The 22920-nt window shown below is 44.4% G+C and overlaps 1 protein-coding gene and 1 pseudogene across 1 annotated transcript; both read left to right on the top strand.

Annotated features, from left to right (window-relative positions):
- The first annotated feature begins 3479 nt into the window (after positions 1–3479).
- LOC142792799 (basic helix-loop-helix ARNT-like protein 1) lies at positions 3480–8602 on the top strand (annotated as a pseudogene).
- Positions 8385–15093, top strand: LOC142786729 (protein cycle-like). Its single transcript, XM_075884375.1, has 3 exons — positions 8385–8623; positions 9651–9880; positions 13710–15093. The coding sequence occupies exons 1-3, from the start codon at positions 8615–8617 to the stop codon at positions 13774–13776; spliced, it is 306 nt and encodes a 101-aa protein (XP_075740490.1). The 5' UTR covers positions 8385–8614; the 3' UTR covers positions 13777–15093.
- The last annotated feature ends 7827 nt before the right edge of the window (positions 15094–22920 follow it).

Genomic DNA, 22920 nt, shown 5'->3' with positions numbered 1-22920 from the left:
GGTTCTTTAACGTGCACCCAAATCTGAGCTCACAGACCTACATCATTTCCGCCTCCGTCGGAAATGCAGCTGCTGCAGCCGGGATTCGATCCCGCAACCTGCGGGTCAGCAGCCGACCGAGTACCTTAGCCACTAGACCACCGCGGTGTGGCAGTGGCGGCTCAAGATGAGCGGGTACTGTGATTTCAAAAAAAAAGTATGTCAGTGGCCAGCATTCTGAGCGTGTGCCTTCTTCGCGGAAGCCCGTCTAAGACGTGGCGTGACCTTTAAGATAGCGCACAACAACGTTGCCAGATATGCTTGAGTAATCGACGTGAATTCGAACCTGTATCTTGGCTAATTCGTTTTATAGAATGCCGCAAGGGGAAAGAAAAAATTGCCACCCACATGTCTCGCATCAAAATGTGAACCTATTGCGTTTATTTTATTTTCCTAGCACAGCCATCACGTCGCTCTTTTTCACAGATTACCTGTTTCTTAGGCGCCGATAACATAACATTGTTGCACAAGGACGAGTGCAATGCACACACAATGATTTGCGATGGGAAGCGTGGAAACTAGTTTGTGATGCGCAAGGCGAATACTGTTCACAAGATTCCTTTTACATGTGAAAGAGTATATCTAGCATGAGATATTCAAAAGGCCTATAGCCCTTGAGGGAAAATGAGGATCACGTGAAGCTTGGCGTCTACTTGCAAGAAGTTCTTTCTTTCTTTCCTTTCCTTCTTTCTATTGTTATTTTCGTTTTTCTCAGAATAAATAACGCCTTAGAATACGACATGCTGTATCTTCCCGTAGAAAACACTCAAACCAACTAACCGCCCCTATCTGACAACATCTGTCGGTGCATCTCGAGGCGTTGCTGCCAAATCAAGTGAACCACTTGAGAGTCAACATGCTTGGGCATATCCCGGCTATACAGCTCGAACGCGGTCCCTGCAACAGTTTTTCAGCATGCATGGCTGGAAAACACGGTGCATCGATAGTTGAGGCTTTTGAGAGCATGTTATCTCCACATTAAAGCACGACATGCAGCCTGGAGCTTACAAATAATTGTCAAAGTCATCTAGAAATCGCTCTCGCAAATGGTGCCGTTATACAAATGATCGCGTGGTAAATATTAAGTTCACAATTATTTTAGCACCATGAGGTGCATAGTTACCATGGGCGCCACACGATGACGCGACGTGTTCACACGGCACTCTATAGCGCTAGAATTACACCTTGAGTATAGAATTGCGCTATATATTGGCCACGAGATCGAGCAGAGTCGCCGCCTGGTGGCAACTTGCCGAAACGGTGAAGTGCGGATTGCTCCTTGCGTCGTCTTCTAGCCACGTCGTGTTTCTATGTGTGCGTACGTCACGCACGTTCTCAAAGGGTGGTTTGTCCACTCATGTCAGCGTGAGTGTAACTGCTTCTATGTATCCCTGAAACGGCGCACAAAAGCATTTGGTCTTGCTCGGCTGCTGGTGCATTGTAATAAGATAAGCGAGCGCAACTTTCCAGAGTGCTGTTTATTGTCATCGTACCCTTCATTCACCAAAATAATTTCAGAGTGAGTGCCGCTTTCTGTTTCAAGCACATCGCATAATGCTCTTGGCATGCTCCCAAACATGAGGACTGTTAAAATCGGTGTGAATGAAACGTTTTATAGCGACTCATTTGTGAAAAAAAAAAAGGCTCTACGTTATGCACTTACGCACTGTAGGTAGGTCTACAACTATGGCACTGTAGGCTATTGATCATGCGAGGAACCTTAGTTGTATTTTTCTGGCTGTGGTACCACTACATAGAAATATTACTATCACATAAACTGTGACACAACGCTATTTAAACTGTACATGAAATAGAGTTACTGTGTGCAACCATGCGCTTATATTTAAGAACGCTTTAGAGAGCCTATACGTTGAAAATTAATTCAGGCGGCATGACTTGTATCTATAGTCTTATAATTTCACTGAAAATTACATCTTTTTACATTGTTTTAGCATCAGTGTGGCATTGTTAGTGACCGACGGAAAGCAGTGATAGTTTTTTGTGTGACAAAAAGAACATTCTTGTCTCATTAACCAGGCATTTGCTCTGTAGCACTGTCATACACGTAATTCATCGATGAAAGCTTTCTGTCGATCCTACTATTTAAGATTTTTACTGGTTCAAGAACATGTGCGTACACGTAGTAAACACAGTGTAGCGCGAAGCGCCGTCGTCCACTAAGATTCCCTGACTATACTTATCGACTGTCCCACAATTCATGATGAACAAAATGAGAAAAAAAAATATATGCGTGTATAAGGTGCAAACGGTGGTACTGCACGAATCGCACAGATATGCGGGCTTTGTACGGTCCTTCTTTCTCTCTTTTTTTAGTACGCAGATGACGAATATATAAATAAGTAGTTGAGTCATGCTGCAGCAGTGCGCATCAGGTGGAACACAAGCTAACCACGTACAAACAACACAGAAAAGACGTAATTTAGTGCGACAGCATTAAGATAGTAACCCAGGGCGAGCATCACTATAAATGGCCGAATTCGCTTTACTCGTGGGTAATGTTAACGTTGCATAGGCGTCGTGCACCGATTCAGTAGAGAACAGCACAAACATTACTGGCATGCTTTAGCCTCAACTAACACAAACACAAAGTAAAGAAACACTCAGCGACAAGCACAAGTCTGAGCCACTTGTGCTTGTCGTTGAGTGTTTCTTTACTTTGTGTTTGTTATTTGCGGCCAAAGCATGTCAGTAACGAAGTACCAACTGGGCCAACAATCAGTATGGTCACAAGCGTAGATATTAGCAGTAAATTGTTTTCAACGTATTTTAACCACCGACCATCGGCTCAGACCACACGCGACGAAGCGCCGCTGACTGCCTATTCACACTTACGCGGGGACAGTGCTGCCACCTATATATAGCCTGATCTCGCCGCGAATAAAATTACACTATCACGTTCATGATAACGCTCAAGGTAAGCTGTGCGTATAAAAAAGGCAAATTTCTCGAGGTTTAATGCCAAAACTAACCTGTATTTCCGTATTATTGCTGAAGGTTGTGGCATGCGCTGAGAAATAGACGTAACTTCTAATATCCTTGTCATTCCATTCTCCCCCTCCTGCGTATAGCTTTCAACCCGCTCGCTCAGAACAAAGTGCTTCGAGCTTGCGACAAATACTTGTACCTGTGCTCACACTTGACGGATTCTTAAAAAAAAGAAAATTTGCGGCACTTTATTCGTAAGGCGATGAACTCATTAATTGAAACTGTTTGTAAATGAGTTGCATGGTCTCTTTGGGGACTATTCTCTTCTATCAGATGCTGCAGGCCTCGATGGTGACCTGTTTTTTTTATTCGCACGTACCGCGGCAGCAGAATAATCAAATGGTATCCGGTTGTTGCCGGTGCCCTGTGTGACCAAGTTAGGTGCCCTCCGGCGGCCCTGATGCCATGCCCCGGACAGCCGAGCGCGTCCAGCGATGTGGCTACCACCTGAGCGCCATGGCCACCCTGCTCGCTGGCCACCCGAGCAACGCGGGGTTGCCGTGCCGCGGGCGGCATTGAGGTGGGAACCGCCTCGCTTCCGCACAGTGAACAACCAGGCATTACAGACAAAAGAGTTCACATTGCCAGTCCGGAACAGCTTTTAAGACTGGAAACTGCTGCAAAAGCGCTTACGTTACAAAATGTACGATATTCACAGCTACTGCGTTAACCGCAATGACGAAACAATGGAGCTTCTGGTGAGTTTTCGTAAAATTGGAGCTTTCTTTTCTTTAACCCCGCCACAGTGGTCCAGTGGCTAAGGTACTCGGCTCCTGACCCGCAGGTCGCGGGATCGAATCCCGGCTGCGGCGGCTGCATTTCTGATGGAGGCAGAAATGTTGTAGGCCCGTGTGCTCAGATTTGGGTGCACGTTAAGGAACCCCAGGTGGTCGAAACTTCCGGAGTCCTCCACTACGGCGTCTCTCATAATCGTATGCTTCTATGTATCCCTGAAACTATGTATCTATGTATCTCATAATCGTATGGTGGTTTTGGGACGTTAAACCCTACATATCAATCAGAGCTTCCTTTGCCGCTTTTACATGGTTTCCCACGCGTTCGTTCTCTTCTCTCTGTATAGCTTAATTTGTCGCCACTTCATAAGCTGCCGCCATTTCTCCAAGAGACCGTAAACAACGCTTATCAGGTTTATCGAAGAATAAAAAGGAAAGCTTTTTTTGTTGCTTTGAGTTCGGCAAAACTTCAACATTAAAAAAGATTTGTAACGCATCGGCTCACAGCAGCTTCGACAGAGCAGCGGTAAGGCTATTCCTTTTCGGTGAAAGAAAATTACTTTCGGAAGCAGCAAATGTTTTGACCAGTCGAATAAAAAAAAGTTTGCTCGTTTCCACCCGTGGCGGCATTGACCAGTCACGGTAAAATAAAAGAATGAACAAGTGATGCAATATTATAGGGTCCCTGCTGAGCGCTAGCCAGCTCTGCAGTACTACAGCAGAAGGCGTGAAAGTGCCGCATAGGCGGCCCGTACCTTAGGCTAACAGCCTAGAAAAATCGTCACTGCAGAAACGGTGGAAACATTTCAGTATATTGTAATGTTCTTTCGTAAATTTTCAGGTCCTCCTTCGTAACAATGTATTTGAGTGATTACTGTGGTGAAGAAAAAACTTCGCCTTAGTTGGTTTCCCCAGCGTGGAGCCAATAGTGACGACTGTTGAAGGGGGTACTCAGTTCTCCTAATTTTTCTCAGTGGGGTGCGCTCGCAACCCCCTTGCCCTTCCCAGCTGATGCGCCTATGGAATATGCTAAGAATTCACTGTCAGATGACAACAAAGGCATGTGCCCACTTCATTTTTTTTTTGTGGGAGCGAGCGGAAATCAACGACTTTTACTTTTGGTGTGCATTGCAAGAGCTTGTATGCCTGCGTTTTATGCCTATTTCAAAGTGTAACCTATAACTTTTGTTTCTTAATGCCAAAGCACGATAATATATAGATATCATATTGACGTTACCGCGGTAAAAGTGTCACTCTAAGTGTTTCGCTAAACGTTCAGCCAACGGGCTCACGGCTGAAGCTGGATTTGCAGGCAGAACCACAGCAAGTTCGAGAAGCAACGCCGGGACAATGGGCATCAGCGAGATGATCTTGGTGCAAACGTGTAAGGCCATGTCCCAGAAGCTGGACAAGCTGACCGTACTCCGCATGGTCGTGCAGCACATTAATACCCATCGTGGTACATGCTCGTCACAATCACTGGGGTCGGAGTACAATGTTCCTTCGAATGCGCTTGCTTTACAGAAGCTTAGCCGAAGATTTACGGCACTGTTAATGAATATTTATTGCACAGAAACCGATGTCATGTATTTGTTCAGCAATAGTTCGTTGTGCAGCGATACCTCGCAGCACTTGCTAGCATTACCAATATCAGTACACCAATCAATCTCATTATTCGACTCGTGAATCATTTATGCCTAAGAGCATTACTGGTGTTCATGGTGGGTGGTCGCATTCAGTTCAGACCATTAATTTCTCTTCCATCATGCAGGTTCCATAATTTCGTACACGGAAGGGCACTACAAGTCCCCATGGTTGTCAAACGAGAACGTCAAAAAAAATTGTTTAACAGGTAAGTGATATCGTAACTTGAATTCTGAAAGTTTATTCCCCTAAATAACGTTCGTGCAACTAGAGTTCGAAGTTACCTACAAAGCTTAGGAATTTTCACTTGCGATCGAGATAGCAATCGACTAGCCATCTGTTGTCGTATTTACTGCAGCTACTTCGAAGCTGTCTTGATCGGACATTGCTTGGTGCCACGTCACATATTCTTTTTGTACTCCCGCACGAATAAACTTTTGCAGCAAGAACCACAAAAGGGTTTATCAGTTATTGACCACGCACCAAAACATACAGTCTTTGCGAATGCTTATCGTGAAAAATCAAAGTTCATAAGCTATAGCTGGTGTGACGTGAGGGTTTCTTACAATGACTTTAATCAAACTTTTTCAGTGAGGCACTGAAGAACATGTATCATTAAGAATGACAGTTACATTTAAAAAGCTCTGACCGAAGGTATTTCTGATGAATTTTGTTTTCTTTCTTTTTTTCCAGGTTGCTGACATTTTTTTGTTCGTTGTGAGCTGTGACCGTGGTCACATTCTGTTTAGGTCGGAATTGGTCAAACAGACGCTAAACTACATCCAGGTGAATGAGAAAGTACCGCGGCATTCTCTCACAAGCATCTCGGTCTCAGCTTAAAACACACGGTTGATACCTCTTTTTGGGAATACTGGTAACACAAAAATAAAACGCGTCCTCGCCGAGGTTGCTGATCATTTCTTGTATATTGTTTCGTCACAAGGGCGAAGGAATGACTGCGTTAGTAACAAATTTCAATGTTACGCGAAGAACGGCAAGCATTCCCAAATTAGCAGCACGTACCTCAAGAAAGACGCGCACGCATTGAGCATATACAGGACGAACTCGGACAAACAACTGTAACAATTTTTGCTTGGTGTTTGAGCAGCTCGCTTTTTTTTCGTAAACCCGCCGCGATAGCGATCAAATTGACGTTGGTACTCTTTTTAACTACTGTAACTCCAAAGCAAACTTACGGTGGAAGCACAGAAGGTATAAAGCACCCAAATCTCGAGATAAGCGTGCGCGCGAGTGAGCCAGTGCGCTGAAGAACATATAACGCGTTTTTGGCCACTCCAACCACGCTATGTGGAGGCGCTAGGAAGCCTTCATGGGTCTGCGCCTCGGAGCCGGCGTGCACGTGCACCGCCAGGCTCGGGTTGGCTGGCAGGACGACCTTTCGAGCGCGCCCTTTCAACGGGCCCCCGTCGTGTCATATCGCTACTGATTACTAAAACGTGCTGAAGTTTCTGAGCTGTAAGGCCTGCCAGCGGTACATGGTGCATATAAATGGTTATCCGGTAACATGTCGGAGGAGGGTCGCTCTGTGGTTTTGTTGTTAGGCGTCGAGCATTGTGGAGTGCGAGGTCACTGGTTCGGCGGCCAACTGCTGTACTTTTTCTTCTTGTTTTTTTTTCTTTGCGATCTTTAGGAAAATATTTCACAACGTCATATTTGTGACAAAAATACGTCATGGGGCCGTAGTGGACCTCGGCATAAAACACTTTCATGTTCAAAAAAACGGAAATAGTGCAGCATTTCACTTATCTTGTTTTTCATAAAAATGTATAAAACGACTCGCAAGAGCTGCGGTGACCGATGTTTCCCAGTCCGACTTTGCAGCATGTCACTGAAAGAGAGAGAGATGAATGTAAGGAGGAAGCATTGGAAAGTTGAAGTAACATTTTGTCCTCTGCAAATCCACTCGCAGCGATAGGTTTGAGAAAGGAAAGAGAGAGACAGCACCGGAGAAGAAAGGCAGGGAGGTTAACCAAGCTTTGGCTTGGTTGGCTACCCTACACTTGGGATTGAGAACAAGGGGGAACGATAGAAAGGAAAGGATGAAAGATGAGGAGTAAGAAATAGGTGGATAATCACAATCGTGTTGCGTAGTTTCAATAGCAAGAAAGAAAGAAATATTAATAGTAAAGGGGGCAATAGTATATAGTAATATAGATGTTCCTGTCTAAACAAATTAGGTAATAAAGTATCACTACTACCCAACAGGAATCGCCACCTTCCCGTCAGAGTAAAACCAACCCAACCCTCACGCTTCACACAAGTTGTAGCAATGCGAATTTTGGCTCAAGACGCTAAACGCAAACTCGGACACAGAACTTGCAGGTAGAGACGCACTTGGTACTGCTCAGAACGTAGGATCTTGGATATCATCTCTCGGGAGGTTTCAGTCTGTCACCAGCTCGCTTGTCTAGGATATGCAAGATCTTACGTTCTGAGGTGTACCGCCAAATGGGTCTCTACCGGCAAGTTCTGTTTCCGAGTTTGCGTTTAGCGCCTACCTTTCTTGACGTCTATATCATCTTTTCGTGTGTTTTTGTTTTCATATGTGCACGTGATTACAAGTTTTGGCTCAGGGCGTGCTCCCGTTAAGTGCTGAAAGATTTGGGTTTTTCCCCGAAATGAGCCAATCAAAGTTACAGTGATGGTGTGTGTGAGCACGCGCGTGTGGGGTATGAGTATTGTTTCACTATACCGTAGCAGGCATTACTAGTGCTGTAAAAAATACAAACGAGCAAATCCTTACAGATGACAGAAACCAAAAAAGAAAACACTGCCATAGACATACAATATTATGTCACCTAACTATCACGAAACCTCGCCGTCGTTGTAAGGCAAAGTGCTTATTGTGCATTATGATGTGTTATGTCGATTTATGCATTCACCATCGCAAAGGTTAATTTTCCATTCCTCTTTTTGGCATTCTCAGAGAGAGAGAGAGAAAGAAACGTCTTTCTTCACAAAAGCATGAAGAAGGAGAGCGTGGGAGGAACTCCTATTTCGGGGTCCCTAGGACGACTTCAGTAACGAGTCGGGCCCGCTGTATCAGCGCTTGGAGGACCTCGGGGATATCTCCTCGGACAAAGCTGGTTTGACGTTCTGCACCCAAGGACATCGCCAAAGTCAAAGAGCAACTCTCTTCGTCGGACCTGTGTCCGAAGAAAAGCCTATCGATGCAACGAGTACGTGCTTGTTTTCTAAGTTGCGCTTCGTTATAATGGCAGTATTCAATCAACGATTCTGACTCATACTATTCTGTACATAAAGAACGAAATGAGAATGGGCATTAAGCTTGCGATTGAGTCGTGTAATCTAACGCTTTTTATTGATCCCTTAAAGGTAGCTCTTGTAACTATACTGCAAACAACAGTTAACAGCTAGAAAAACAAGGCGTCGCAAACCATTTTACGCGTGCTTCTAGTTCACATTATTTTTGACTGATAACCTTGCCGTTTAGTACCGGTGCCAACTAACTTAACGCCGTGAAACAATATAAAGCCGTATACACGAAAGCAAATAGGGTAATTTGGTGTCTTATGACCTGGTTCTCACGCCACTACACACATGACTGAGAAAGCAGTAGTGCAAAAATTAAAAATGGCGCTTTTCATGAATAGAAAATACTATTGTCGATGTATTGTGAAAATCTTGTCTCTAATCAGCTTTTAGTAGTGAAAGCCTCAACTCCTGGAATTCTGAAAAAGCAGAAGTTCAGGGGAATAGTGAAGGTTGAACAGAAGAAAATTGGTGAACATGGAGGGCCGCTCGTGCCGATGTTTCGGCCAGCGGACTTGCCTTACAGCCTTGAACTCAGACATCCTGTGCTCCCGATATTTAGGTCTTTTATAGCTGTGTAAAGCAGAGTTGTCCTTTTTCAACGTAAGTTTAGTCTTATGCTGTATGCACAGGTCGGCGAACTCCCTCATGAGTCGACTCACTCAGACTCATATCGAGCCGTGAGCCTTATTCTGAGTGAGTCCTGGTGAGTAATAATTTGGCCAGTTTGAGTCCGAGTGAGTCATGCACGGTAAAATGTTAGTGAGTCTGGGTTCGAATGAGTCCAGAGCGCCAGATGTGTTTCATGAGTGAGTTTGAGTGAGCTGCACAACTTCTGCCGACCTATGACCCTATGTATTCGTCATGACACGTGACCTTTTTGCCCCGGTTCATGCGGCGATGCTGCTGCTGAAAAAGGAGTTTCCTCCGCAGCCCAGCAGGCTGTGTCCTGGTGCTCGTTGCTCCTTCTTCTGTCGGATGAAATGCAAGACGCAGGCGACCGTCAAGGAGGAGGCCGACACCACGACGGGAGGCCAGCGATGCCGAAAGTTGCACAGCTTTTACCGCCGATACTCAGTCATCCACTGCACTGGCTACCTCAAGTCGTGGGCATCCGCCAACCTCAGTTTGCCCGAAGACGCCCCAACGGATGACAGCGAAGGGTACGAAGACTACGCAAGCGCATTATAGCTTATAAGGGTGGTGGCAGAGGGTCGTCCTTGTTTTTCTACTTGTCCTAGTCTCTAGCCGTCACTTCACGCCATGACAATCATCATGAGTACACTATCTTTCTTTTTGTTGTTGTTGTTATTGTTGTTGTTCCAAGCTGTCAGATTGGTTACGTAACTGTGTACGTAGTAAAGATGCCACTTGTAAAAAGACACGTTGCACGAGCTATCCTCTTACACTCCAAATATTTACCGAACAGTGGGGGGGGGGGGGGGCATGACAGGTATAGAGGACATCGCTCTGATCACCCTCCTTCCCCCACCCTGCTCCAGAAAGTTGAGAAAGGTGTTCCAGGGAAGTACGCAGCGAGAAAGAGACAGACGACATCGTGTGGAACTGAACCAGGCCTGTTCGTATAACCCTGTCTAGAGAAGTTTTAAGAGAACAAGCAAGAATGATCGCACTCGCTAGACTTGCACTAAAAATAAGTCAAAAGCGCTGATGCTGGTGGTTTCGCAGATCTGGCTGGCAATCTTTCCTCCTCAGTGTGTCTTTTCATGTATTATACTTCACCGGTACTTATGAGCTTCCCTTGGGCTAGTCTTTGGCCGATAAGCTAAAAGTAATTACGGACATTTTCTTACGAACCAGCCTTTTACGTTTGGGAAACAAATCTGTTCATTAGAAGGTTGAAGACACTGTTGCGTGACCATCGCAGACTTTACCTGCTCACTTCGCTGCCCGCGGCGTTTAAGAAATAAAATTAAGCTTACTTATGGCGTTTAAACTCGTTTTAAAATAAGCTTACACTGCGCAGAGCTAAGCAATGGTTTTCGCCTCAATGTTCCGAATCTGCAACAAGAGTACGAGACACAGTTTGCGGGTAGTGGGCGAGAGTTTCATTGCGCCACATTTCTCACGTTATGGTTTGTTAACGTGTCGTTCAGGTCCACATCGCCAGCCAATCAAGTCATGGCAAAGGCTGGTAGGTGCCCTGCCCACTTGATGAAAAGTTTGCTCCATCGGTACGTAATCTGTGAAGGAGCGTAAAACTTATGACGCTGTCGACTAACATGCAGTACTTTCTTTCCTTGATTGCATGCAAATGCTTGCCACTGAGTAAAAAGATAGCCTGTAGCTTTACAAGGCTTGGCCCAACTTTTGCTTATGTGAATAATGAAACATTAGGTGTGGTAAAACGTCGTAGAGTTATTACTGGTTTTTGTGGCGAATGTCATAAGTGTCCATATTTCATGGACGTTTTTTTTTTACACCGTTGCTTTTTCCGTATGTTCGTTTTTTTCTTTCCTTATGCTATTTTGTACGCTGTCGAAATGGGTCGTCAAATCCTGTGAAAACTGTCACATTTTCAATCAGAGAGATCGTAGCTGTCATGTGAGTCAATCGAAGTTGGCAAGACAGCAAACTAGACATGGCGGATTTTTACGGCTTTTCCAAAATCATTTTAATATGTGCCAACAAAGTTGTGAACAAAGCTGCCATGTAGCCGTCGAAACATTTTTTCCATCTAATTTCTCACACCTCTGTCCCGACTAGACAGGCTCCCATCATACCGTATACTTCACCTATGCAGAAGCCGTCCGGTTTGAGCACAGAGGCCTGTCAACGTTACGGTTTCCTGTTTCACATCCAAACCAAAATCTTTCCTATATATGAGCTTCTACTCTATCAGTATATAAAACCTGTCAGCTGTGTCGATGAATAAAAACACTGATAACTTTGAATCCCAAAATTGATGCCGCCTGATTACATTAGAGTTTTGAGTCTTAGAGGACAAAATGCTTCTTGAAGAACGCTTTAACTGCTTCAAACGCCTTTGAAAGCTGAGCGTGGCAACACTTCACGGTCGCAACCCTCAAAAACAATCCAGGACATAGTTTGTAAAATAGTTCAGGCAAGGTAGCTTGCAATTTTGTGAAAACGTGTGTCCTGGAGTTTTAACAGACCACGGAAGTTTACTGCTTGGAATCGTACGTTAGGGATCAGGCGGGGAGTACAACCACATTTAGATCTTATGCTGAGCACACCTTATTACATGATATGCACTGGCGGATTGCAGTCAAAAATAAGCAACGGCTGCTTGGAAGTGCACAATGATGTTTTATTCTGCTGAAGTTGAAAACCAATGTATGAAGCTATTCAATCGCAATGAAGTTCTTGGTCGAGCGCAATCTTTTTGTTTCAGGTAGGGATGGAAATAACAGCGCACATTATTGAGTGAATATTCATTTGAAGTGTTGTCAACCTTCGGTACGGGTTACTTCGATTAGGTTTTTATTTTTGAATGGCAGTAAGTTAAAGACTACAAGTGCTTATAATTTTTCGGACAGTACATTTCAAGACAGCACCATACCTGCGACGTTCGCGTAATGCTGGTTTTCGCACCATGTCGTAACGAAGCCACTTTGTGATGCGGTGCTGTGATCAGTTATTATTATTGGAAAACGACTGAAATTAGTACGCGCAGTTTGTGATGACTAGAGATTCAGCATCGGTGAGTGCACCAAGACACTAGAAAAAGCACTTGTGGTGACTCACAATTAAGCCATCACACTTCAGTGTTGTGTTACTTGCAAACATGGCCACATGCCGAGAATAATTAAGCCTTTAGTATACGCACGGTAATGGCTAAAGAGACCCGCCACGGTGATCTGATGGCTAAGGCACTCGGCTGCTGACCCGCAGGTCGCGGAATCGAATCCTGGCTGCGGCCGCCGCATTTTCAATGGAGGCGAAAATGCTTGAGGCCCGTATACTTAAATTTATGTTCACGTAAAAAAACTCGAGGTGGTCGAAGTTTCTGGACCCCATCACCACGGTGTCTCTCATGATTATATGGTGGTTTCGGACGTTAAACCCTAAGCAGTATTATTATTTGTACTATGGCTGAAAAAAAGACATGTCGAACAAAGACTCTATACACGTCGTGTAATAAGATCACTGTCTACAGCTCTCACAGTTGGTACTTGTATCGCTTCCAAGACAGAGGTGACAGTTTTCTTTTAATTCTTTTTATTTTTAGCGACGTGTTACTTACATCCTGGAACCCAACAAATTTGTCAAAGGGGCCCAGCAACACTTTTTGAGCATGGTCAGAAAATGCTGCTGATTAGTAGTAGAGGCTCCCGAGAAAATGCGAGACAAATAATATAGCGCAGCACGTGGTCTTAAACTCACAAAAAATTATCTATGTCAGCTCAAAATTGTTTTCTCTTCTCTCTAAAAATGACGGAAGACGCTCAAAATTTGCGCTTAGAAAGCCACCTATCAGCGATTGGCTGATTTGAACATGGTGTGCTTGTTCATTACAGAGATCGCCGTGAGAAGCCGCGACTTGTCTACGCGTGTGCATGCGATCACACGAAAAAAGCCTCGTATTCGAAGAAAAAAAAAGAGCTCATGGTAACGAGACGCGTGACATACTGTTTTCCCCTGCCATCCCACCCTGCTTAGCCCTCAGTGCTTTTGCCGGAACGAGAGAAGGAAGAACGCAATTGCAGCGTGCGAAAATTCTTTGTAACTCCGCTCGTGCTGGAAAGTTTCTTAATATTTTTGCGGCATTCAATTCTTGAGGCAATAAGCTCTTGCAGTGAATCAATTCTAGGGCTACTTAAAAAAGTGTTTCAGGGCCCTTTTAAATGGTCACGAACGATTGTAACCGCACAAAAAATATGCATTAGAAAATACATGAAACAAGTGTATCAACCATTTCTCGTTCAAATAAGGCTGTAATACACTCACGTGTACTTAGTTCAATAAGAGATTATGCCTGTAGTTTTACGTTCTGCTTCTTTATCCTAGATCTGGACCTGGTGAACAGCTTCGTGAGTCAGTAGATCCTGACTGTCAAAAGTCAGGGCAACAGTGAAGGAAACGATGAGGCGTTCATGGCTCCTCCTTTCCATGTTGTCATGGCGGTCGTCATGAGCTTGCTGCAAGCGGATGCTGGACTTGGTGAACCGGTGGACTTCAGTGGCATGCCGTGGCCTTTGCCATGAAACACCCGTTCTTACTCCTATTTACGTGGACTTCTCTCGCACCGTTTGTTGCGTCGAACAAAGAGGAATACAGCATCTATGAACACTGATGCACAGACATTGTATCTATTGTGTATTCACTTCAAAGTGCGTGAACGTTACCTCACAAAACTATAAGTGACGCTTCGGTAAAGACTGAGCCCAGAAGGAAACGTTTCAAGGAACTGACGTCCATCTCTTCTAGCGTGCTCCGCGGTAAACTACATGGCATGCTTCTCGTAGAGTGCTGGTTTTATTATTTACGCTTCGTGTGTTTTAACAGCGAGTTCTGCTTTTATCCAGCAATGTCGGTTATGTTCTCGTATTTCCCTGTCCACATATTGACGCTGGATCATGTCATACAGCCGCTTCGCAAGCATCGTTGAGATAACTTCTATACCCTTGCTGCGCATTTCCTAAATGCGTGAACGCACAAATTTGCAATCGCAGGCCTCAGAAAAAGTTTAACTAAGGAGCACTGTGACGAAGCACTGCGCTGACAATGATATAGATCACTTTCAATCGGACTGGAGCATATATGGAGCTGTTTGTACAGTACTCGTAAAACAGGCAAAAGAAGTGTCTGATTTACCACGTTTCTGTGTCGTCTCCTTTGCAAAGCGTCAGCCGATTCTCATACTGTGAGCCCTCGGAGGCACGTGATCTTATGCGGGCTTTCACTGACACACAGTTGGAAATGATGGAGGTGTGATTCTGTAGACGCATCATGTCATATTCGACAAGCCTAGTCGTCGCAGCCGTGTTGGCGAAATGATGTGAGCTGTGACATTATGTAAAATACCGAAACACTTCTTTGAATGGTGTGCTTGAATCACGTTGTATTTCAATCAAGGTGATCCTAACGATAATCGTGAAGGCTTTCTTCGTGTCATAAATTCCACAAGCACATGACGATAAGCAGCCAACCAAATTGAGCGATGATTCTGTGTTCGCCATGATGTGTTCGTTGCGATGATTTGAACATAAAAGAAATAACGCAATGATATTATATAGTAAATATGAGGAAACCCCGCGGCAAGTGTGCTCGTAAAATGAAGAATCGAATATGCGAATATCTGCCTCAAGGTCAGGGTCATTACATGAGGTCACCATGTTATTGTTTCATGGCCCATTGTAATAAAGTTATTTGCTTTCTCCTGTTCAAAATACATATGTTTGAAAGATTATGACATGTTTGTTGCTATTGTCGTTATTTTCGTGCCATTGGAGGGTCATTTGCTGGAGCTCCACGACGAGCCATTCTGTGACAGAATAGGAAGATGTTTCTAATGAGCCTAGCACTGGGTACTCATCACACAGGTAACACACAACCCCGATTTGAAACATTCTACTTAGCGATGGCTTGGGCATTTGAAACTTAATTGAAAATTTTCACGAAGAACAGTGCGCTACGAAGCTACCCAAGGGTGCTACTTTCTTAATCGGTGTGGTTATCGGTGAGCCTTACTAAAGCGAGTGAGTTCTACGGAATCCCGCAAGTCAGCGAAGACTTATAAAAGGAAGAAATTTTACCCACACATTCGTAGCATAACCAACGAAAAAATCCGCAAGGATTTTTCGGACAAAGATCTTCTAGTTGATGGACAGTTTGTCCTGGTTCCCGGACCAGGACGAATTTTTTTTCAACTAGAACAATTTGGTCTACATAATTTTATTTTTTGTTAATGTGAGAGAGAGAAAGATAAACGAAGGAGAGAGCCGAGGAGGTTAATCAAGTGAGGACTTTGGTCATTGGTCTATCCTACTGAACCGGAAATCCATGGCAGAAGAATGGCCCACACGGTAAAATGTCTTCACTAGTAGAATGGTGGCATGACTTCTGCAAGTGTGCTTTTTTAGCCCAGGAGCTGAGACACACGACATTGAAGTGTGGCACTAGGGGTTCGAAACTCAGGAAAACCTCAAAGTTTTATTTTATGAGTTTATTTATCTTTAGCTCATTAATAAGATTAAGAGATACGTCCTGCACTCCTGGTTCTTTAGCGTAGTGGGTAAGACACTCACATTTGAAGCGTGGGGCCCTAAGTTCGAAACTCAGTGCAGGATTGCATTTTTTTTATTTGATACATGAATTTCTTCATGGTTCATCCACGAGGTTCAGAGATCATGTTGTTGTGCATGTCTGGGCCTTTAGCCCAGTGGGTGAGGCACTCACCTTTAGAGCGTGAGTCAGTGGTTTCGAAACCCAACGCACCCTACGAGTTTTATTTTGTTTTCTATATATGCTTCTTCAGTGCGATTTCTATTACGTGGCAGAGAGATGGATGGATGAACAGACACCTTTAATCATTGAGGCGGCTTCTATTCCGTTGACGTATATAGAAGCTCCGCTCACAGTCTCCTTTTCGGGTAGTGTAAGTAAATCAAGTCATCAATCAATGTTTATTAGTCGAGTAAGAAAAATGGTAGTACAGTGCAGGTAAATATGCAAGAGATGTCACAGGTTACAAACTGCAGGCTGGAGGTGAATAATAAGCGTGAAAATATTTGTAAGAAACTCTGTGATAGTGACTCAACTTTAGTGTGACGTCACATCGTGCAAAACAAACCTCCTGTGCGCGTAGGAGCCTCCCGAGCAGAAGCTTCCCCTGATGCTTTGGCTTCTCTGCAATGCGTGTCAGAAACAAGACGAAAAAGTTGGGGTTTTTATCACCCCTGATAAGACTCAAGTTTTGTCCCAGGTCACAACTTCCAACGAAGGATATACTGTGCGTTTATATTAGAGCTCACAGAGACGAAGCTTTCCCTGATGCGTTTGCTTTCTCTCAATGCATGTGCAATACCAGCCAAAAAGTTGAGGCTCTTATCACCTCTGATAAGGCTCAACTTTTGTCTGACGTCACACCATGCAACAGAAGGTTATAGTGTACGTTTATGTTACCGAGCTGAAACTTCCCTGACGCGATGGCTTTCCCGCAACGCATGCGAACAATCAGCCGGAAAAGTTGAGGTCTCTATCACAACTGATAAGGCTCAACTTTTGTCCGACGTCACATCACACAACGAAGGATATATTGTACGTTTATATTAGTCTCCCAAGCTGAACCTTCCTTTGATCCGTTGACTTTGCCGCAATGAATGTCAAAAAGTAGTCGAAAAAGTTGAAGCCCTTATCACCCCTGATAAGGCTCAAGTTTTGTCGGACGTCATTGAATTTCTTTAGTGTTTCCGACATATACAAAACAAAAAGGTGCAATATTAGGTCCACCGGCTCAACGTGTGATGTCGAACAAAAGTAGAGCCTTATCAGGGGTGATAAGGGCCTCAATTTTTTCGGCTGCTTTCTTGACCTTCATTGCGGCAAAGCCAACCCACCAAGAAAAGTTTCACCTAAGCAGACTCTAAAAAAAGAGTGCAGTATATCCTTCGTTGCGCGATGTGACATCAGACAAAAGTTTAGCCTTATCAGGGGTGATAAAAGCCTCAACTTTTTCGGCCGCTTTTGGATATGTATTGTGGGAAAGCTTCAGCTCGGAGGACTAATATAAACATACACTACATCCTTCGTTGCACGGTGTGACGTCACACAAAAGTTCAGTCTTATCAGGTAAGATAAGGGCCTCAACTTTTTTTACTTCTTTTTGACATTCATTGCGGGAAAGCCAACACAGCAGGGAAAGGTTAGGCTTGGGAGACTAATATAAACGTACAACATATCCTTCATTGCGCTATGTGACGTCAGACAAAAGTTGAGCCTTATCTGGGGTGATAAGGGCCTCATTATTTTTCGGATGGTTTTAACATACATTTTGGGAAAGCAAACGCATTAGGGTAAGCTTCAGCGCGGGAGACTCTAATGCAAACGTACAGTATAAGCTTCGTTGCACAGTGTGACGTCCGACAAAAGTTGAGCTTTATCAGCGGTGATAAGAGCCTCAACAATTTAGGCTGCTTTTTTATAAGCATAGCAGGAAAGCCAACGCATCAGGGGAAGCTTCAGTTGGGATACTAACTAGATGTATAGGAAGGCATATGTAAACAGGTAGCGTAACTTTCATAGAAGCCCATGGATCCAGTAGTCCACGGCTCGTAGCCACCATCGACGTGAGGTGCGGACAACAACCCTCACACAAAAAATAATAAAAAATAAAATATGGCGTCACTGCCGCAAGTGGTAGCGACGTCGCGCATTCATTCTACATGGCACGAAATTGAAATTTTTCTTAACTGCTGACCTTTTACGTGCGTTAATAATACGCAATCTCATTGCGCCTTAATTGTGTCTCACTAATTGCATGCTAGAGAGAACAGAAACAAAAAACAAGGATTGTGGGAGCAAACTTGTTTTATTAGCCAAATGACGTCCTTGTAATATGCATGAGAAACTTCGCAAAGGCAATTGTGAGACAACTCTTCACTAGCACAATAGAATTACAGTTCGAAAACTCACGTTACCCAATCGTCGAAAACCACTGCAGCAAGACAGCGGCTTGGGAAATATAGTTTTGCCAGCCGTAGAGTACCGCGTCTCGTTGCTTAGCGTGTCGCGTTCACATTCACCAGAGGCGAGTGCACGCCGACCGTTCGCCAGCAAAAGCAGTCGGCAATCGCAAAACTCAACAAATTCTGTGAGCTAGTTGAACTCTGAAATGCCACAATAGTAAACAGCGCATAAAAAAATAAGCAAACGACTGAAGGAACCCACGAAATGAGTACGGAAAAGTGAGCGATGCTTAGTTAGCCTGGCAATGTGTCGAACTAGGGAACACGCCTAACTAAATGCACGCTCGAAGGACAGACCGTTGGCTCTTGTCACCAGACTGCCTGCATGTGCCCGCAGTTTCTGAAACTAAACAAACAAAATCGAGGGCTAAACCACATACCATAGACCAAAGGTTCTTCCTTAAAGTAATCTACTACTTTGCGGTAACAAGTAAAATAAAACTGTTGAAAATTAACGTTTAATTTTTTTTTTGTTTTCAATATTTGTCCCCTCTTCCCCTAGTCGCACTTCATTCGTCGTGCGGTTGTTCATGTCTGTCGCAATAAGTTTCGGATGACCTTTCGTTATGACTTTCACGACCTATTTATATTGATTTTACGTACAGTATATCCTTCGTTGCACGGTGTGACGTCCGACAAAAGCTGAGCCTTATCGGGGATGATTTGGGCCTGAACGTTTTCGGCTACTTTTTTGACATGCATTGCTGGAAAGCCAAAGCACCAGAAGAAGCTTCAGCTCGGGAGACCCTATATCTTTAGTTGCACTGTGTGACGTGAGACAAAACTTGAGCCTTCATCAGGAGTGATAAGTGCCTCAACTTTTTCGGCAACTTTTTTATATGCATTGCGCAAAGCCCATGGATTAATGGAGGTTTCAGCTTGGGAGACTAATGTAAACGTACAATATAAGCTTTGTTGCACAGTGTGACGTCAAACAAATGTTGAGCCTTATCAGGGGGGATAAGGGCCTCGACTTTTTCGGCTGCATTTTTTTCTACATGCACTGCGGGAAAGCTAACGCATCAAGGCAAGCTCCATCTCGGGAGAAAGGAAAGGAGGAAGGAAGAAGCGCAAGGACAGGTAGGTTAGCCAATCTTTAAATCGGCTGGCTACCCTGTGATGGGGAAGAAGGCAAGAAAAGCAGTAATACGGAAAGATGGGATAGCTGGTTTTGTTACATACTGAAGCTTTAGCGCACAGCACGAGGAAAAATATGCTAGTCCCTGCTTCTATATCGTATTTGTCCTCGTGTCTGTGCGTTAAAGCTTCAGAATGCAAGGAAAACAGGCTAACAAAATGAGAAACAGAAAGAAGGGATGAAGATCGTTTTCTTCATCAAAGTGAGTGCCTTTGCCGTCTAAGTGCGCACATGATCACACAGATTCGTTACCCTGAGGACACTCAAGTAAGGTTTGTCATGTCACTATGAAGTTGTCTGTCTACAGCGTGAGCAACCAGCCCATCTTGGAGGTCATTTCGAAGTGGGAATATGTATATTAGGTCGAGTATTATGGAGTTTTCAAATGTAATAAAACTCCTGTAAGGAAATAGTGGAAGAAATAAGCAACAAAACGAAAAAGAAAAAAGCGGGGAGGTTGACCAGAAAGACATTCGGTTGGCTACCCTACACTGGGTGAGTAGGGTAGTGGACAAGAAAGATGAGAAAGAGGAAAGAGAAGGAAAAAAAAGGAGAGACTGACAGTGATTTCGCTGCAGCATGTAGAAGTTCATCGCAAGTCAGAGGTGTTCACACAAACCCGTCTTTCTCAAGAAACAAAGCAGGAATTTCACAGCCATGTGGGCTGTCGAGGGATATGGACGCTGCTGTAATAGCACCTGCACAGAAACGGGCTGATCATCCAGTCGCCGCACTGCGTCGGCAAGTACTTGTCTGTCTGAAGCAAATCGAAGACAGTGGCGCCGCAGGTGTTCGATATTTTCATCTGTGCCGCAAACATCGCATGCCGCACTGTCAGTCATTCTGATTAACGTGGTATAAGCTTTCGTGAAAGCAACTTCCAAACAAAGGTGATAGATAAGCGAAGCTACACTTCGATGTAGGCCTGGTGAATGCCGGAGTAGTAGTGAAGGGTAAAGCTCGTGCAGTCTATTACGTCATATGCTTGGTGTGTTCCACTCAGTCAGTGTGAGACTGCGGGCCAGTTGACGAATCTGCCTCGCCGCGCAGCGTTCCGATTCCGCTTTTAAAAGCGGAATCGGAACGCTGTTTGCTTCTTCGTGTGACTTGGGAGCAGCATGATCTGCAGAATCCTTTTCGCTTACAAAAAGGCCACGACATTGTGTTTCTATGGTTACCTGGGCGTTGTAAGAAAATAGTAAAAGAAAGATACGCTAGTGGGGTCGGGCTTCGCACCTGGGGCGTAACGGTTCAAAGGGGAGTGCCTTGACCACTCAGGTAAGGGTCAACGTAGGCCGAGTGCAAAATATTTTAATCATATGAATACTCTGTACCAGAGTTTCAAAATGAGAAAACAAAAGGGAACACTTTCTGTCATAACATTGGCGAAGTCTTTCGTAGTGTGGGGATAAAATCCCCTTCCAGGAACACTAACATTCGAAGACTTCAAGAAAATTTCGGCTTTGCGAAAACATATTTTATTGCGACAGCAATTATATGGACACTCTAGTCTGTATTTTGCCACCGACGTCAGCGTCGCCGTCGTTTACCGTATATGTATACGTAGATATATATATATGAAAACTCAAGAAAAAAATAATCCAGGAAAAGACTCCGGCGCGCAGAATTGAACGTCTCACCTCTCAATTGTGAGTGCGAGGCGACGGCCGCTGAGCCACAAAGGAGCACCTCCTCTAATGTCGAAACGGGAAACATTTTATATCTACCAGTTACCGCTGGCAAAGGCCACCTAAGGGGAACTATTGTGTTTTCAGTATTACCAGCGAGATGGCGCAATGAGCGCGCGTCGCATAGAGATATTGTATATGCGGCCTTTAGGTAGCTCCCATGTATATCCTGTATGCTCCCGTAGGAAATACATGCAGTTGCTAGTCTCATAAAGAGGCAAACAGTTACAGTACGCCGGAGAACTGCACGTTCGTCACGCGTCCCCAGAACCAGTGTTCCTTGGCGCGTCTTTATAATATAGTAATGTGCATCTCTTCGTGGTTCAGCTGCTTGTTTTTTGCGCGTTCATTGGATTGTTTTCGTGCCCGAGATAAATTGTGAAAGGAGGGATGCCGACATGCCATGAAAATGACAAGTGTGTAGTGTCGCTTCAAAAGGGACATGATGTTGAGTGACATCTAGTAACGTTACGTTATTGAATGTTCTCAGAGCCTGCAATTGCCGGGAATGTCAGAGTAATACTGTAGAGCACTGTGCCGACAACTTCCACTGACCAGCACTGTTAAGGGGTACACAAGCAGATCATTACATCTTAGTTGCAACGATGTGACAGAAGCGAGACTTCGACGAAGATGCAGAACGTTCGTCGTGAGTGAAAAAGTATCATCTTATGAGTCACCGAAAAACTGAGAATGAGGCCAATAAAATAAATAAATGATAATAAATCCTGGCGCATAGTGGGGACCGGTCCAGGGTTGCTTGGGTCCAAGTGGGGATCAAACCAGGGTTGTCTGCATGACACGCGGATGTTCTACCACACGGCCACGCCTCTGCTTTTGTCAACTGTGAAGAGATCTTCCTCTGCTTGGAAATGCCATGAAAGTAGCTTCCATGCTTCGCAAACACACGCATCGTGTATGCATGCTTCACAATCAAACATGAAATATTGCAGTAGTAATGCGTGGTACAAGCGATGGTTGCCAACTGGCGTCAGAATATGTGATTATCAGAATGGCTCCATGGTTGAAAGCCGGTACCCCACTACAAGAGGCACACACACTACTGCATCTATTCTCTTAAGGCCACGTAGTGTGTGCATTGCAAATCAGAAAAAGTTTCGTGCCGTAAGTGTTTGAAGTATGCCCTGGGAACAGGATGTCGTTATCGCGTTCAACTCCGAAAGGCGAAGTTTTGGGGTCCCCTAATTATCAACCCAGTGATAGACACCAAGGCAACACGTTTGAGCTTCGCTGAAGCAAGAATCTGTATGGAGTGTTTCAGCAATACGTATAACGAAAGAGTACTGGGGAACGAAAAAAGGCAACGGTGTCTGCGAGCAGACCTTGGAGTGTTAGAAGGCCTGCTCCAACGACGACGTGCCCGTAAATCTATGAGAGTTTCTGGCTCTAGATTTTGGATACTTTTTCGAGTCTGTGACTGTCTATGATTAAACAGGAACGTCTATGCGCTAAACACCAACCTAGAGACAACGTAGTGTCAGCTAAAGCACAGTAAGAACCTATAAGCCACCACATTAAACTCCATAATCGTCCAGCTTCGCTGTTTTAAGCCTTGAGCGGCTTCGTGCAAGTTTCGCCATTTTTTTTCCTTATTAAAGGCACTCAATAGTGAAAGCTGTATAGAAGAGAAGCATCCTTACGTGCGTCCTTACTCGTCCTTACGGGCTCTTAAAGACGTAATGGCA

This window comes from Rhipicephalus microplus, chromosome 2 (genome assembly GCF_043290135.1).
Source record: "Rhipicephalus microplus isolate Deutch F79 chromosome 2, USDA_Rmic, whole genome shotgun sequence".
In the NCBI taxonomy this organism is placed as follows: Eukaryota; Metazoa; Arthropoda; class Arachnida; order Ixodida; family Ixodidae; genus Rhipicephalus; species Rhipicephalus microplus.
Note: the sequence above shows the minus strand (reverse complement) of the source record. Positions and strands in the feature narration are given on the sequence as shown.